The sequence below is a fragment of the Lissotriton helveticus genome, chromosome 10 (assembly GCF_964261635.1).
Source record: "Lissotriton helveticus chromosome 10, aLisHel1.1, whole genome shotgun sequence".
Taxonomy (NCBI): Eukaryota; Metazoa; Chordata; class Amphibia; order Caudata; family Salamandridae; genus Lissotriton; species Lissotriton helveticus.
The window spans coordinates 977,896,834-977,915,905 of record NC_136071.1 but is presented as its reverse complement, the minus strand read 5'-3'; the positions used below and the strand labels follow the sequence as shown (position 1 = coordinate 977,915,905).

General features: G+C 38.8%; 1 protein-coding gene and 1 long non-coding RNA gene across 2 annotated transcripts in view; both read left to right on the top strand.

The window, feature by feature from the left end:
- Window positions 1-1,603: 1,603 nt before the first annotated feature.
- LOC144785573 (uncharacterized) lies at window positions 1,604-3,475 on the top strand. The gene is made up of 3 exons (XR_013601970.1): window positions 1,604-1,691; window positions 2,859-2,909; window positions 3,414-3,475. It is a non-coding gene; the product is annotated as an uncharacterized LOC144785573 (long non-coding RNA).
- A 139-nt stretch (window positions 3,476-3,614) lies between these two features.
- LOC144784159 (uncharacterized) overlaps window positions 3,615-19,072 on the top strand; it is a 40,750-nt gene continuing 25,292 nt past the window's right edge. Inside the window, exons 1-8 of the mRNA XM_078662831.1 lie at window positions 3,615-3,626; window positions 4,190-4,255; window positions 5,504-5,563; window positions 5,833-5,886; window positions 6,712-6,777; window positions 13,721-13,771; window positions 17,703-17,735; window positions 18,026-18,055. Coding sequence (XP_078518957.1) covers window positions 3,615-3,626; window positions 4,190-4,255; window positions 5,504-5,563; window positions 5,833-5,886; window positions 6,712-6,777; window positions 13,721-13,771; window positions 17,703-17,735; window positions 18,026-18,055 — 372 coding nt within the window. The remainder of the gene's footprint in view (window positions 3,627-4,189; window positions 4,256-5,503; window positions 5,564-5,832; window positions 5,887-6,711; window positions 6,778-13,720; window positions 13,772-17,702; window positions 17,736-18,025; window positions 18,056-19,072) is intronic.

The window sequence follows — 19,072 nt, the reverse complement described above, 5'->3', positions numbered from 1 at the left end:
CACTGGAGAAAATGATGCAGCTTCTATTAAAGGGAGAGCTAAGTAGTCAATGGTAGGAAACTGAAGACTGACCTTGAGGAGAGGAACAAAAGGTCACTTAATGGGGACCAAGTGGCAATTGTTATGTGATCCAGTCAGTCAAACATGGACTATGAGGTGTCCATAGAAGAAGAGTCCAAGTGCTCACAACAGTATGCGGTCTCTCAATGTGATGCTGGTCAACGATTGAGTTTGTGCTGCCATGCTGTATTGGAGCTGGGTTCACAACGAGAGAGTGTTGGTAAGATCCAATGAAATGCCTCAAAAGAAGCCATGAATGGTGAAAGGGTGGGGGTATCTTACCATGACAGGTAGGGATGGTTGTCAAGTGTGAGAATAAAGCAGGGATGTCCAGATGTCCATTAAGAGGCTGTGCAGGTAGGCGGGGTGCAAACTAAAGTTAATAAAAACAAATATGATATTAACTCAAAAAGTTGAGGAAACAGGAGCTGCCCTGCTGTAATCTCAGTTAAAGTATAGTAAGAACGTCATTAAATACTTGATCTAAGGATATGTAGCTTTAGTGATACAAGAAACAGTAGCATAAAAGCAAACAGCTTCATCTGTCCTAAGAAAGAGGCAGTAGATGAATATGTAGCATGCAGACACACACATTACTTTAACGAAAAAAAATTGTTAAGTGAGTCTGTATTTCTCTTTTTCTATGCTGCTTAATCTGGCAGTGTTGAGGAGAAATGTAATAACACTTCAGTTCTTGCCCATGGAATCAATGATTTCAAAGTAAGCGATTAAGCAAATCGTCAGAAGATTTCTTGTTTCGTCTTAATACAGTTGATCTTTGAGGGGCACATGCTTTGCTTCTGCAGGAAAAGAATACTATCAGGTCTTATGACATATTGTGATGTATTTAACTATTTAGTGAGTAGCGCCTCACATCTATTAGGGCTTCCAATCTATTGCTAAGGAAGGGGCAGCTACTAAAGTAACTCCTACAAAAGACATGCTACTCCATCTGGCAAAATTTAGGTAAGATGATTGAAAGAGGCTATCTAGAAAGAAATCACAGGCACAAGAAAGTTTTAGACATTAAGGCAGGTTTAGTGTAGTGGATTTGTGCCAGCAATCAAACCCTTTGCAATGATATTGCTGCAGAAAATGTATCCTTAATCCTTAACAAATAACAGACACTGAAAGTAGAAAAACACATACACCGTCCCACACACATTAGCTGCTAATAAAATCAATTCCATAAGTAAACAGGGATAAAAAGAACAAAAAATAAAGCCATATCTGTTTGTTTTTAGATGTAATGCACCCTTCACAAATATTCTGTTTGTCCTTATGCCTAAGTGACCTTTCCACAGGGAACAACAAATATAGACATGACAGTCACACCCTGATGTTTCCTGATTAAAAAGGGAAAGCAAGTGTGTGAATCATGCACCTTTTAGGTTATCCTCGCTTGAGCGAATTGGCAAGATTCAATCTGATAAAGTGGTCATTTGATCTGTGGTGTGAATCTCTGGGAGGAGATCGAGGAGATGCTTCCAGTATAAATGTAGGCGTCCTGCATTGATAGATTCACCAAGAGCTTGAACATAGTATTGTAGCCAAATACTCACTACCGTCTCATCTCTCAGTCATGAAGATCGCTGTGGTGTTCCTGCTGGTGGGCGTTAGCACTTGCTATGGTAACTAACTTTTATACAGTATGCTAAGGGACTCCCGAGATTCCATTAAACTTTCACCAACATAGAGCACCCCAAAAAACCTCAGCAAGAATGAAAGTGTGGTTCAGGCTTCAGGTGTCTAGACCTTTGGGGATGGACTGCCGAGGCTGGCACCCGAGAGAATGAGTCCCACATGAAGCAGGGATTTGGGGGAAGAGAAGGTCTACAATTTGTGTCCTGGTCCAGGAATTACTTTCTGAGTTTCAAACAAACAGCTGAGTTTCTTGAAACCTGTGGGAAAATGACGGCACAGTATAATTATCAAAGAAATATCCAGAAGTGAGATTATGTTAGTCAGTAGTAAATAGCTTTCTGTTTAGATGTGACTTCATGCAACCTGAAACTTTATAAAGCACAGTCTAGAGAGAGATCTATCCCAAGTGAACAGTTTTATGGAGAAACATGACATAGGACGGCAGGCAGGTTTTGTAGACAATTCTAAACCTGTATAGAGTTTTTAAGCCTAGCTCATTGTGTTTACGCCATCAACTGGAAATAAGAGGGCGATAAAGGCCACAAGGTAAGCTGTGGAGCCAAAACTTTGATGTCAGGGGTTAAAAGGTGTGTGATATCACTTACTTTACGTCTAATATTTTTGCGAATCAATTTTCACTAAAAGGTTGCATGTGTTAATGAAGAAGATATATAGCGCTGGTTTGTAGCACTGAAAGGGCAAATAGGTAGTATATCCATAGTGAACATCACTGGCCTTCATTTTTACTCCCAGGCTTGCTATTAACTCCTGCTGGAGCAGCAATCAACATGGCCCTTGTTACACAGGATGTGGGTGAAGGTGGGGCTTCCAACTGAGGTTCTTGTTACCATATCCAAACAAATTCAATACTCTGTCATTGACAATAAACAGGAATAATTCCCAAAACGTCTTTGTATTTTATGGAATCAAAACAAATGATCTGCATGTTCAGAGTTGCATTCCCTGACAATTATCCATGTGTGTATGTAGTGATTAATGTATCAAGTCTAAAAGTAAAGTGAGTGACTGAGCGATTGTAGGAAATGGAAAATATATACAGTTCACTACACAAATGTATTTGCCTTCGGGTATTTGTACAATAACAATAGCAGCATATTGCAGACTAAAGTCTTATGTTTTTGTTTGTGTTCCAGGTTTTGTTCGCCCACATGGTGGTCATGCTCCCGTTCACCCACCCAGTGATGGTACAGTCCATAAAACAAACTGTCCTGTATTAGTGATTAATTGCAACGTCCTCCAAATACATGTATGCTTTAATGATCAAAATCAAATCAAAAGCAAATCAGCAGCAATTCTCTAGTATTATCTCTTACAAGCTGCATTGTCACTGTAAGAAATAATAGAAACACCTCTGTGATCTCGCCTCTCATGCTTTGTGCACTTAGTACAATGTTGTCAGCTGAATGTGAAGTGTTTAATATAGTGTTTTGTTGCAACGTTATTCTTTAACCCATCAATTGGAAATAGAGAGATTTATGAATGATGGCAGAAACCAATCTATTTTTTTATTGGAGCATGGGAAAGTTTATAGATTTGTATGTCTGACCAACTGACATGCTCTGTTGTATACTTTAGGCTCATTCCATTTGAGCATAGCAATGAAATGCATACAACACATTTAATTGACTTTATCCAGCATTGTGGCATGTTTCAAAGTGAGGTCTTACACGATTATATTACTTTTGTAGGTTATGTGCGCCCAACTAGTGGAGGGACGGTCCCCTACACAAACTGTCTTGATAAAGTGCTGGTAAGTTTAACACTTGAAATGTTGTTATTGGTAGCATTACTCGTGCAAACTGTACATTTTAAATTAGTGTATTGTGTAATTTGTAGCTTCTATCAGGATCCATTGCTGTGAGCATTTAAGTTCTGACCTGTCCAAGAAGATGATTCAGCGAGTAAGCACCTCCACGCTAAGAGGAGAGTGTCCAGCAAAGACTACAAAGTGCTATGACATTTGCTAAGAGTAACCACAATAAATAACTTTCACTAAAACTGAGACGGCAAGTGTCCTAATGCAACCGTCTCAAGAGTCAGATTTTGATATCAGTATAAAGTGTAAACCCTTTCCAAGTTGTAGGCAGGGCGAATTTGCATTAATGTTGTCTCACATATGCTGGCGTCATTTAGGAAATGTCAGTTTTGTTTTGCGTTGTGTTCAATTTATATTAAAATACTGAAAAGGGTGTAGTAGGGATATGCCACAAGGATTTACACAGAGACTCTAAAGCATCATATTAAAAGACATTGGCAGATTAACTCCATCCTCGTGAATGTTATTCAGTCATTTATCATTTAGGCATCAGAATGATTGATTAGTGATGATCCTTGGATTCAAAATAAAACACTGGCGAATATATTATGGCACTATACATCTCTTTGAGAAATCCAGGTGGGACTAGGTGACTAATCCATGATAAATGAACTACTACTACATAACTGTACTTTAATCCTCTTTTAGAAAATTGATGTGAAGAACCTTCTGGCTGCCTTACAAGAACTTTTCTGCTCATATGAGAACTGCGAGGTAAACATATTTTCTTCTCATATGTTTATTTACAGAGCATGTTGACCATTCCAATCAATGGCTACTCTGCGACTCCAGTCAGAGGTTTCAGCATTTCCGATGACATTTCCATATCTCATGTCTCCCTGAATGAACTCTTCTCACAGAGGGATCCTTATTACATCCCATAACCTTTCCCTGTAATGGTCGTCAGTCTTTTATGACAGCCTAGCCTGGAATACTTGAATGGCAATGAAAGAACCACCTCAGTGCCCACTCCTGAGTCCTCCTGCCCACATCTAGTCTCACGTCAATGTTAAATAGGAAAGGGTTTCTTGCTGCCTAAGTAATTCCTCTGCCCTTAATTGTCATTATCACAAGCTCATTAATTAGTGATGAATCAGGCCACTGAGTTAGTTGTCGTTCACAAAAATCTGTGTGTGCATTTAAGATCACAGGCTAAATATACATCATGTTCCTTCAAAGTTTTGTAAACCCAAGATAAGTAAATGGAGCACCCTTACACTGGGTTCTGGTAATACTTTTTAGTTGCTGCCCTATGAAATGCTACAATGGAAGCATTAGCACTTTGTAACAACACTGAATAGAAGTATTATTGTGTATGGCGCTCCTCTAGTATGATGTGTCCTATTTGCCACCAAGTTGAGAAAACAGAGGATCAAGTTTTACTTTTTGGGATGGGTTATACAAGGACAAGATTTGGATGGGTTAAGCCACTTTGCCTGGTGCTGCGTTTTAGGATCTACCAAGATGCTATAAAAACATGTAAGTTTGATAAAGTCTGTGTGTTTTTTATACCATCTCTAAATTTCTACAAGCGACTTGGCAAATAAGATCCAAAGTACTGCAGTTATGATAATAATTAAATATTGATCTGTGTGTACAAATGTATATTGATGAGTTTGTAAATGTATTATTTTGTTTTTATTGAATGTAATTCTATATTGTACCCAAACTGAAAATAAAGTAAAGTAAAGTAAGGTTTATGCTTTAAAGTTTTCACTGTCACATATGTGTTTTACAAATGATAGTAACCCTTGAGTGTACCACTGCTGGAAGTAGGGAATGATGCTCCTCTTGGAGATCTGGAACACATTTTCTTTATCTACAGAGATACAAGCAGGCAGGCGGTATTGTGGAACTCCATGACAACAAAATCCTGCCTGTTGAAATCATGCAGCCTTCCCTTCTCACTCAGACATGAACTATGTATGTCATTTGTGACCAGTTTCTGATCTTCTTCTCCAGACCAATGACTGCAGCTTGGAAGAATGGACGAAACTTTTAGCTGAAGTCAAAGAAACCCTGGTACAGTATTGCTGAAATATTATCGTATTAACTATGTTTATTTTTGGAGGTTTTTTACGGTGAGAATCAATTCAGTATAGTGCAATTTTGGAATATACCCTCAGTAAAAGTATTGCAATCTATGATCATTTAAAGACTACTCAGCAATGACAGCTATATATTTATTGTTTTAGTTGTTCACAGCCAATAACATATGCAATTTTCTTGTACTAGATTATTTTCAACGCTTATTGGTATTTTAATACTTTTGTATTGTTTCATTATTTCAGAAAGACACTGGATGTGTGGTGGATGAACTTCTGTTAGGCGGAAATCCAACTGTGGTAGGTTCTTAATTGTTAGCTTGTTCTATTGTCTGATTTCCGAATCATCTTTCACATCTCTCACAGTTTTGAGCTAACTCATCTCTTAACAAGTTAAAGCGTTGCTCTATTTAATAACCTAATTTGTCACTGAAATTTAAAGGAATGCTCTGGCTTTGGCCGGAAATGTAGCAGAATGTGTTTATGTCTCTAAATTAAACCATAAAACATTGCAGAATGCCATTACACAAGGCCACATAACAGCACCACTGACACATGAAGGGATCAACACAGTGCAACAGTCAAAAATGACAACAACACAACCACACTAAAAAACATCGAAGATATAATGTAATAATAGTGGAACAAAACACAACACAAACAACAAAATAAGATATCATCACCATAACAACATGCGACACAACATGTATGAACAAATATTCTTCTCAAACATTACGAGCTTTAGAAATCTGTTTAAAAATACAGGGTTTAATGGTGTTTGCACCAAGAACTTCCAGAATTATTTTCATTTCAGTTTGATAACTGTATTTCGGTCGTGGACCATAAAAGTGCAGCTAAAATACAAACATGCGCTAAGATAAAATACAGAAATAGTTAAAAACATTGAGTTAAAAAAATATTACACAGTAAGTTATCAAAAGGGAAAGGGGTAGCGGTCAACAGAGTTCATCACAGTTAATTATTTTCAAGGACATGCAATAGCCTAGGCTAAACATTCTTTGCGATGCAGCCCTAAGTGTTACATCTGTTATCTTAATTTGAATCTTTTTGTATTGGAAGACAATGCAGGCTCAAATAATTAACAGTTGCTCTGTTATCTTCTAGGAAACAATTGCGGCTGAAGTTGGGAAGGCTCTGCAAGAAATCCGTGAACCTATCAGACACCTTTTGGTAACACTAACTTATTTGAGTTGTAATTTTGTGATATACGTTTCCCAATTTATCTTGTGACTGAATCACCAAGGCACACCATTACAGGGCAATTTGAAATTCAAGAGCTAACTTAGACAAACAACTTACCTACAGCGTCTTCCCCGGATACTGACGGTAGATGCAGGATTGTTGATTCATATTATTATATTTTGTTTTTGAAGGATTCACATATTTCTTCCAATTGTTCATTCTGTTTATTTTATGTTTTTTTAAATCTGTTTTTATTAAATTTTGAAGATTAAAGCAACATGAAGAATAACTTGTATCACATAAAGTTGACCATACAGTACACCGACAATCTACATGAATTAAACATTGCGGTTGGTTAGTGGTTTATGCCATATACATGTTTGGTGTTGCTGTATACACAGCTACAGGTTGAGTATCAATAGTTGCACATAGTCCGCAAGGATAACCGTCGTCATGTGCTGGACGCAGTTCCTGTTTCACTTTGTGTAAAGTCTTGCAGAACGTACAGCTCAGGCAAGTGCACAGATGTTGTGAACAGAAGAAAACAACCAACAAAAGTTCAAAACTAGCAGCAGCAGCAATTGCTGATTCATATCATATTGTAAATATGTATAGAAACTATTCAAATATTCTCCAAAACCAGACCCTCCTCTCAATATAGGCTACCACTAACCATTTAACTTGGAAATAAAGGTATTCCTCCATTGATTACCACTGCAACCATGGTAGCTTCATCAAACGTAGTTGTGTACCCAAAGATAAAACCACCATATGGGTTTTGAAGTCTCAAGAGAAGACATTGGAAAAATAATACCACTGAAAAGTGAAAAATTCAAGAAATCTATAGCTCCCTGTTGAGGAATGCCTGTCAGTTCAAACTCCATGTCCTTATCCAGAAATATTTCCACAAATTGTTCCTCATTACTTCACAGCATCTTACAATCTGGCCCCACTCAAGTCTCTTTCACTCATCCATCAATCTATTTAATAAACATTATCCTCTCAGGTTTTTTTCATTTGAAGACTACAGATTTATTGTCTTCCGGGCAACCATCTAGACCTGTCTTTTTCACTCTGATAGACACATTGTGCACATGGATGAGTTTGTCTTGAGGTTCTAGTGATATGTTACGCCTCTCATATCCCCTAAAATAAATAGAATACCAAATTGCTTTTCATGAGTTACACAGCTGGGGAAGAATGATTCTTCTGAGCGACCCAAAAAATGCCTCGGCTAAATTTATTTCAGTAAGCCTAAGCTAATTTTCTAGTAGGTGCTGACCCATTCAACTTTGTCCTCTCCCAACAAGAAATTATTCTTATGCAGGGTTTTCTGCACCTGTTGACATGCTTGGTACTCTGACCTTAAAGGACCAAAAACCCAGATAACTGCAGATCTGCATACAGTATCTAAAATGGCATACTGAACAATAATTTGTTGGACTGGAGTGAGGCCCGGCCTAATTGAAAGCGGCTAAGATTAATTCAAATATAACACTCATCATCATTTTGTTTGTGGTACTTTGAGCAAGGAGACGGGAAATAATATCAGTACAAAAGAAAAAAAAGGTCCAAGCAGTCTTGACGGAACTGCTCCAGTTCATTCATGTTTGTTGTCTAATTCTTTGGCTGCCATTTTCCAGAGCGTGATGGCTTTACAAGATAGTTCGATGGAGCGGCCTCCAGGGTATTGTATGACTGCGGCTCTGCATGTCCGTAGCTAGTTTTTTTCTCAACAGCTCGCGGAGGACCCTTTTCCGAATTTCTAAAAGTGAGGGGCAGATGCATAGGAGATGTAAAAGGCTCTCTTCTCCTTGTCTGCACAACCGGCATTCTTTTGTTAGCCATACACGTTTCCATTTTGGGGTTAAATCCTTCGTGTTCTCTTCACCATAGTTTATTGTTTTACATCATAGTCTCTTACATTTAGCTCAAGTGTTTTGCCTGACAGCAGTTCAGTTATATTGCTGCACTTTTTGATTGTGAAGGGGAGGAACAGGGAGGAAAAGTCTTTACTAGCTATGAGATTGGCATTTTTTCATATGTTATACATATGGCCGTGCCATGGTGTGCATTCTTTCCAATCCTTTTTTGATGGTCCCACTGAGGACATTCCCACAGTGAGTGATACACACCACCCACTCTAGGTACCAGCACCAGCATGCAATCAGCTATGTCATGATACTATGTAGTTGTAGATGAGCCCCGTGCAGCACAAATTGCTGGAACAGCTCTTGAATTGAACCCCAGCAAAGAAGGTTTAAGTAGTTATATTGTGCCTCATCTTTTTAGGCCTGGCATTAGCTGAAACATTTTAATTTTAATACAATTATATATATATATATATATATATATGTATATGTAATACCGTTTTTGTATGAAATTGGGGCATCAGTTGAGGAGGGTGATTACCCACTTCAAATAAAAATCACAATCCTTGTCAGGGTGAACTACTAAAGTCACTACATTAGCCAGTGCTCAATCCATGGTAACTGTAGCATAGAACAGACTGGAAATGTGTAAGTCATGTCTATAGCACCAAAACAGTAATAGATTCAAAACACAACAAAAGGAAAATCCCAACCTAATTTGGAAAAAATAGTATACATTTTAATGATTAAAATAGCACCAAAGTATTTAAAGTTCAATAAAGGAAACCAAACAAATGAATTTGAAAGTTTAAAATTAAAATATCCCCAAAAAGCGCTGAGCATTACCCACAATTATCTGGTTGCGTATGACAAGCACCTAGATATAAGTTATGGGTGACCATAATGGAGTGTGGGTAGGATACAGAAACCAGGTTCTACCCATTGAGACGTTTTCCTTCTCACTCAGTTTCTGAAATGAAAATCTAAAATCTTCAGAGGAGCAAGGCAGCAGGCTACGGCCAAATGGGGCACAACAACATTTGATAGCTGTTGGATGAGGTCCCAGTGAAGTGCTGATTTATGGCATGAAAGTTGCAAGCATGTAAAATGTGAAATTTGCCCCCAGACATGGTCCCTCATTGGACATATACTTTTGGTGCCTTTCCCTAGTGAAGATGGCTATTTTTAGACATAGTTACGTTTTGGTGCCTTTGGCCAGTGAAGATGTCTATTTTCAGACCTAGTTACATTGTTGGGAGCTTGGACTCTTCCAGCAGGGAAAGGCTGCAGGCTGTAGCTCAATAGGGGTTCACAGGGCTGGACTCCTTCTCATCGAGGACCTGCTGAATAAGATTGGAGATCAGCTTTATCACCCTAGGAGCCCACGCCTTTGTCCTAGGTGCAAGAGACAGCAGATCAAGTCCTTCACAGTACTTATTAGGCAACAGACAACTGGTTTAGTACTTTTCTGATTTTCTCACAGGTCCAGTAGTGCCTGGCACTACCCTGATTCAGTAGTATCTGGCAACAGCCTGTTGGTGGGGTGACTCTCCCACCCTCCCCTAACCAATAGGCAAATGTAACCATGAGTAAGCAATATTTCCTGTGTGCTCTCCTGCAAACAATCTCACACTGCCCATCTCTACCTAAAGATGGGGAACTCTTCTCCCCTTGTGCAGTGCCTGTGTGCCCACCACATTGGAGTGGTTATGGAAATTAACAACACCTCCTCTGTGATCACTCTATACCAGTTCAGCTCTATACCAGCTGCCCTCCCACTGTGATTGAAGCCTGCTTGGCTGAGGGAACAAAGAAGCACCTTTCCCAAGTGTCATCTAACATTTGCTTGAGCAGGGTAGGCCTACTATGAAATTAATTAATTTCCTGGCCACAGCCTGCTGCTTGTGCAGTTAAGGAAAAAACGTCACCTCCCAAACCAAAGGTCTTTGTCTCTGCTCATAAAGGGGGGCTGTTCAGCTCCTGTGTGACAGTTGGACCTCATGGAAATGGAGCCCCAGAGATGTTATTACGGGAAAAAATAACTTTCTAAAAGCACCTATTCCTTAATAAGTATTTAAAAAACAACTGTACCATTCCACTACATTTTTGGTGCTACATATTAAAGAGAGTTCTTCAACTCTATTTTTAGCTGTTTCCTAACCAGTGTAAGGAATATTAATTGTAATGTAATAATGTTAACCAGTGTTTTCCTTTTATGTAGTCTGCCTTGCCACTGTGAAAATAGCTTTTGGGGCTTTTTCTCTGTAAAGACATGTTTAGCATTACACTTTTAAAAATACTACTTTTAATAGCATACCCCTGCCTTATAAGCAATAAAGCCTACTAAGGGGGACCTTATAATTATTTCAAAGGAAGTGTCTGAACTGTCAAATGTGGTTATGATGACAGCTGGAATTTGCAGTCTTAAAACTGCAACAAAATCAGTACAATGTTAGGCCTGAAGCCCTGTTTGTACTGTCACTGTAGTGAGTGGTGCAATATGTGCTGTAGACCACTAGTGGCATTAAATTACAGGACCTGGGTACACTTTGTACTAAATACTAGGGACTTATAGGTAACTTAAATATACCAATTAGGGCAATATCAATTTCATCATGTTGAAAGGGGGAGGACAAGCACTATGCTACTCATTAGCAGGGCTAACACGCACAGTTCTACAACCAACAAACACAGTTAAGGCAACAATGTGAGAGTACACCATGCAAAATATGATAATTTCTTACAGATATTTATAGGATGTTTCATGTATATCTCATCATCCATTCATCTGTCAGTATGTCATTCAGATTGTTAGGCTACCCACCAAAGCATACAGCATGGGGCGCATGGTCAGCCGACATCAGCCATTGGCTTACCTCTCTGTGACTGACAAGATTCTGTGTTTGCACAATGTACACATACACAAAAAGTTGTCTACTTTGGCAGTATTTAAAAGAACATTCATGAGCATTAGCACAGCCAAATATTTGGCATGCAGCACCAGACCTATTGGCTTTCCCAATACTTGCTCATGTTGTAACCTGGATAATAATAATGAAGTCTGCACCAGGAAATATAGAAACCCAAGGCCACCAGGTAAGTCAAAAGAAGTAGACGAAAAAATGCTAAATGAAACATCCCAAGAATTTTAGTTTCCCTTAACTGTTGTTTAACCACTGAATATCTTTACATGCGCCCCTCTGACTATCATAGAATTTCACTTTTTTCACTTTTGCTTTGTCGTTGATATCTCTGGCAGCAAGTGCAATTTTTGTGCACCTCCCTATGTCTGACTGCATTGCTAATCTGAGTGTAAGCCCTTTCCATCTGAGCTGGTCTTATGACCTCCTCAGCCACTAACTCTGATTCAAAGTTATGTAGGAATACTCATGTGTTCCAGCTTGAGATTTGAGATGTTTCTCATCGCTCATGTCGGATATCTAACATACCTGGCCATTTCCAGGCAAACTCAGTTCTACCACACAGGCAAGCTGGATAAAAACTATGGAAGAAAACCTACTACTAATGAAACTTTGGATTGTATCCTCTCGTATGCATCTTTAGGCACCATCTTTTCTACTCATGCTCTTCTTTCTCCCTTCCACCTCCATCTGCATAGACCTGGTGACATTTGATGCGGTATTGCGACTATTCCAGCAGTGGCACATAATGATACAAGGCCCTGCAATTTATAGCGCATATTGATTCTGCTTTATGCATTTTGCCGTCTGTTATGTGATTGTGCCACCGTCTTGTTATACACTATCATCTTGTCATTTTCTAATAGCTGAAACTTGAAATTAAACAGCTTTAGAATACTGGCAAAGAGCAAAATGCACTATTTTGAAATTATTTCTTGGAAACTTTGAATTAAATGAAAAGATGTCCTATTTTTTAAATATATTTACTGTTAATAATGATTTTTCCCATTTACAAAATGAAATATGTCATCATTTTTATTTTAAAAAAAATAGAGGGAAGAACTTTAAGACTGTAGCCCTATGAAATGCAGGGTACTCTTGGAAGGTATGGCCTCCAAGGCTATCTCGTATATTTACACACTCATAAATAACAGACCGGACAATCATAACCTCCTCAGGGTGAAATAGGAGGCTGAACTGAGACTGATAAAAGGTGTAGACTTGGAATCAGCCCTAATGCATTCTGGTGACGTGGCGAGAAAATCAAGCCTAAGGCTTAGACAGTTGAAGGTGCTGCACAGCCTATTTCACAGGAAATGGTTGTTGAGATGGGTAGAGCACAAACTTCTAATTGTTTACAATGTGAGGATGCCACTTTATATTCATTACATAGAGGCAGAGATTTATAGTGTGTGGGGCTGCCTAAAGAAAATTCAGTGTGCACCCAGGATGGCCTATTATGATCTAGACTGGGATTCTGAAACATACCCTAATGCCCTGATGGGGAGAGATGTTACCACAGGGGTAGGAGACCCATCTGTGCCACTGAAAGCACAGCATGAAGATTGCTGAGGATGGAGAGGGTGAGGCGAACTCACCGTTGGCTGTATGCACCCCCCTGTCACTCAGTGATATGGATGTATGACATTACAACGCATGCATTTACATCGCATGCCTTTACAACGTAAGTATTACAACGTAGTCCATTACAACGCATAGTGCTTTGGGGTGCTGGATAGTGAATAGTTTAATTTACTATTCCAACTCCAGTCCCCGTGGACACTAGGGAAGGTTATTGGATAGTAAATTAACCTATTCTCTATCATAGAGCGTCCCCCAGAGCAATGCGTTGTAATAGTTTGCGTTGTAATGGTTGCGTTGTAAAGGCTCTGCGATGTAAAAGTTGCGTTGTAAGTGTTGTTCACCAGTGATATATATGTTAATTCACCCAGGATTGCCTATGTATTTGTATTTAATGTGTGCAGATTGTACAGGTCATTGTGGTGAGTTTTCGCTTTGTGTTGTAAAAAGCGATAAAACAGTTAAAAAATGTATACTTACAATGTTCTGGTTGGAAAGCAACGCATTGTGCTATTCTGCCAAAATGATATCTCACTGTGATTCTTTACTACTTTCTAGATACAACTTAAACTTGAGGAACCTGTTTTAGATCTGCTGTGTAAACTGCTGGTAAGTCGCTCCTCTTTGGTTTATCTTGGTATTCCCCTGAACAGAGAGAACATTGACCTGTCACTCACCTTATATCAGACACCAGGGGTACCTCTTTCATCAGTGATGAGGGTCCTGCACTCCCCTGACCTGTTTATTAAGGTCCTACTCGTTCAAAAAGTCCTGCAGCAAGAGATCATGAAGCTACAACTTCTGTTTCTCTGCTAGGAAGCCATCTTGAAAATAATTACAGTTAAACCTCTAACCTATTTGTTTTTCTTTTTATAACTAGTGAAGGATGGAATGTACTCTGCCATACACTAAAGACAGCAGTGCTTAACTAAGATTCAACTTTAGTAAGCAACAGCATCAAGTCTCATTGCACTGGTCAGGACACAAGAAAAACAAATGGGCTTGTAATACATGCCCTTTTCCACAAGAAGCTCTATCTGCATCCTTTCCAAAGTCAAAACAGAGTAATTTCACCCTATGTGCAGAACGCTAACACCCTTGAGCCAAAAAAAGTCAGGTGTTAAGGCCCATTAGAGAGATCTGAAGCATTAGACAAAAAAATGCACTGTCCTCATCATAGCAGATTAGTTTTGCTGTCAAGCTACTGTTATATTCCAAAAAGATGGTTTCTTAAAGCTGACTGTAGAAGTATTGGGTGAGCAGGTGTGCCCATGCTCCAAGTCCCTCAACAGCTCTCTAGCTCTGATCCTATTTTTAGACAATGGCTGTACTGACAGAACATCCAACTTGGAAGCGGTAGCCATCAGGTTGCCTTTTTAATCTAAGACCGCTGAGAACTTGTTGGATGGCATGCACTCCTCTCCAATCTTGCATCAATGTTGCATCAATCAACCTTGCAGTCATTAGGCATATGAGAACATTCCTGGGTTTTGGACACATGGTGGAATTTAGTTTTTGGGGCGAATTTTGTACCTACAATACAGTGTACATAATTTTAGTATGTAAGTACATTATTTTAACATACATAAATTGGCATATAATATCAAGAAATAATAATGTGAAATATTCTACATGTTACAAGAGAGTATGATGAGCGCCAAAGAGGGTGCATTCAAATGCCATTGTTTTTGGTGAGGGTACATTAAATGAGAAAACTACCTCGGTTTTCTGACCAACATATAAGCAGCAATAGATCCCTTTAGGTTTGCAGGTCAGTTTTGAATTGTCTTAAAAGTCGAAGTGAATAAGATCAAAAGAGGTTTTGGGTTAACGACATCTGACATCCCTGCCCCGTAGATATTTTGCTGAAGGGACGTGATACCATTTTATCATCTTTGACCAATGTATATATTGTCTCTTTGCAAAAAGGATAAGTTCCCAACCATTGAAAACACACAGCTATTAGTCCATTGCTGTAGAAATCCTCCTTGGACCCCGACAAGATAGAAAATTACAAGCCTATATCTTCGCTCCTTGGTGTAAGCAACATTTTAGAGACGGTGATCAATAGCCATCTGCCTAGTTTCCTGGAATATCATAATCTTTTACATCCAACTCAAACTGGATTTAGAGAAGGGTATGGCATCAAGATGGCCCGCCTAGTAGATCTGGAAGACCTTAGGAGAATACTGTCTCAAGATGGCTCAGCTGCGCTCATCCTTTTGGATTTGAGTGCAGCTTTTGACACTGTTTCCCACCCTATTCTGCAAGGTAGGCTGGAGACGCTATGAATTAAAGACAAAATACTAAATACTAAATTGTCTGACCTTCTTTCTGGAAAATAGAAGTTTCCAGGTTAGTGTGGGACTCTGCCTGTTGAAGGTCCATCAGCTCAAATGCGGAGTACCGTGGAGATCATCCTTAAGCCCTACTCTTTTTAATGTATTTATGCGCCCCTTGGCTGACATCATTTGCTCAGCAGGTTTTACGATGGTCTCACACACTGAAGGCACCCAGATTGTCATCTCTCTTGCTTCCAACATCAGTCAAACCCAGGCCTATTTACCAGACTGTATGGAACAGGTAAATGCTTGAATGTACAATAGTCACCTTAAACTGAATGGCAACAAGACAGAGGGCATGTTGGTCTGTAACAGTTCCTCCTTCTGTAATAATATTTCCTGGCCCCATGCCTGTCTGATCAGCCCTCTCCAAACGAGGAAGTTAAAAGCCTGGGAGTATGCCTTGATAAGGACCTTACCATGGCATCACAGGCCAGGAAATTGGTGGGACATGTGTTGATCTTTTAAGAGCTCACATGAAGACAATCAAATGGCTTCCAATTGAAACTCGCAGAACAGTAATATAAGATCTCATTTTGTCACGCTTACATTATGGCAACTTACTTTCTCTTGTAAGTCATGTGTCTGTCTCCAGAAAGCTGCAGGCAATACAGAAATCCATAGACAGAACATTGTTGAATAGTCCCAAATTACAATCAGCAAGACCAGTGCTTGCCAGCCTTCATTGGTTGCCAGTGCGGAAGAGCATTGAGTTTAAGACTTTTGTCAGTAGCCCAAACAACATAGGCTTCAGATCACACTACATGCAAAAAATAAAAAAAAGGCTTTTTACATTTTGTTTTAAATCTGTTCAAACACAACCAGATCTTAGCTCATGTAGAAGGTTATTTCACCATTCTTTGAACTATTCTACTAAATATTTTTGAAACCTAGGCCTCTATTTAACAAGCTGGGGCCACGTTAGAATGTTCTCAGATGTTAATTCTGAAACAGAATCGAGTGGATTGTATTGAAGAAGAGATGACCTTTCTTCTGTGGACCTTTAAAGAACCAATTATACCTACTGTTAGGTCTAACCTTTAAGACAGCTTTAGCTGTATCACCAGACTACAGTATTCCCCCCCCCCAATAATATACATGATATAAGATCTTTCAGTCAGTGGACTTCAATTGTTGGTCTGGTAAATTGTCATGCAAACTTTTCTTCTGTCTACCACAGACTACAACATGGAGCAAGGGGTAGGCGCAATTGAGTAATCAGCTTCTCTTTATGCCAGTGATGACAATTGGCATCCAAACAATGTGCATATCTGCCAGGCAAATAGCCCCTTCAGTTCCAGGGCCAATGGAAAAATGTGTACTTTCCTTTTCAAAATCCTTTTTCTTGTTCAATATTTGCATCTTTTTATTACTTTTTGAAGACCTGGCAGGTCTGAGATATCGCTAACAGGCCCTCATTGTCTCTTGCACAGCACGGAATCCCACATACTACTTCTAGAGGTGGGCATCATACAATAGGACTTTCCACTATTCTTAACATTAAAGTAGTTTAAAAACACAATCAGAAATCTTAGATAGTTTTTTTCCATAAAGTATAATAAAAACCACTCCAAGAAGTTTTCCTCTGAGAGCAGATGCATGACACACTGTTACTGCCATCTTACAATGTTGTTGTCATACTTTATTATTATATGCCATTCCACAATGGTCAACCCAGTACTTTCAAAAGCATCGGACATCTCGGAAAGCTAAAGTAATGAAATTAAGCAAGTACTTCAATAGGAGCTTCTCCAAGATGCTCGACAACTAAAAAGAGACCAGTTTGAAATGGGTGTTAATCTGACATATTCCAGGCTTCTCAAACATAACCTGCAGTATACTGTAGCAAGTCCATCCACTATGTAACAATCAAGTTTAGCAGTTTAAATCAATCACTTTCCATTTACGTGCATGGTCTCCAGGCCTTTCTCTGGCACAATTATATTAGACGTTTCCTTCCAGTAATGATGTTATCTTACACTGGTTTTAATAATTCTACAGCAGATGCTCAAAACCCAAGTCTTACACATTGCTGGGCATGTGGAAAGTTCACATACTCTATGCATACTATAGATTTCTTCATTTTAGCGATGTATAGTTCAGCCCTATATAGGAAAGTTTTGACAGTTATTCATATAGGAAGTCTTCAACCTGAAAATTTGCATTTCTGACTATATGCAACTGTTTTTTCTCTCCAGGGTGACCTTTTGTTAAAGGTTGGAGATCTTCTGGTAAGCCAAAGTGAATTTTCATTTCGGTACATGCACAATTTCATGCAAATATATTAAATCATATCCATTTGGTACAGGTGCAACATTTTAGCTCCTGAATACAATGTACAATTAAGAATCTCAAAGCACTTTTTTTCTAAATCAAGATGTCATATGACTCTGTAAGACAGACGTGTACCAATACAGTTCACATTACAGAAACACTAAATGTGATAGTCTCGAAAGATGCTACAGAACAAGAAGTCATTTCTCTTCTTTTCAATACAGTCACAATGTCATTGTGTTTTTAGGACGACCTGACAGGCCCCCTGAATCTTGGGGTAAGTCATTTAACTTGTCTCTCATGTTGCATGGTCACCTGAAATAAAACGCAGGCTATCATTGTAATTAAAGCATCAGCCCAATTTACTAATAGTGCGTTTTCCAGGCTTACAACAATCTGGACTCTGACTTGAGAGAGTGCTAAAGCCCTCTCATGATCCCTCTCCCAGTGTCTAAATTACTTATTATTATGGAATGATACGCCTCAAATGTAGAATTACATTAGCAGCGTGTGCCTGTTGTGTTATTAATCTCAATAGCATATCAATTATGTGATGTTAATAAAAAATATATAATAATTGGGCATATGTTTGATATAAGATTATCGTAATGAAGATGATGATGAAGGTGACATTGTCATTATTTATATCTCCTTCTTTCAAATGTCATGAGTGGGTTGCTCCTCGTCAACACTATGGACCCAGTATATTAGGGATTGTTGTGAAAATGTCTTAGGTCGGACATCTCCCCTTGCTACAGAAAGTACTGTGATTGTCTTAAGCTTAAATAAAAACTTTAATATATCAGCCCTTTTCACTTCTTCTAAAAGGTGATAATCTAAAGAGAAATTCCTGGAAATTGAACCTGACTGTGGCGCTAAGGCTACACTTAAGATGACAAGCCAAATGCCTTAGACAGTAGAACATTCACCCTAATAATGAGTTTACATACAACAACAAACACGCATTGGTAAATGCATTAGGTTTAGCCTATGTGATTAATAATAAGTTGGTTTTTGTTGCAAGGTGTAGCTTGCTGGCTAGTTTTAAAATATAAGTTACAGAAAGTCTGGTAAAGTGTTATGACTTGCTTACGTACAAAAAGGCAATACATTGAGCTGCTACCAATGGTATAGTGCAGGTAGGTAATAGCAATATTGTGTGTTTAAAGGAGTTCTGACAACTTTTGGGTCTGATGCCACTGCACCTGTTGCACCATTCAAATCATGCCCCTAGTTCCTGCAAGATAACTGCATTTGTGACCGCCTGTTTAGTAGTAAAATATAGCAATATTTG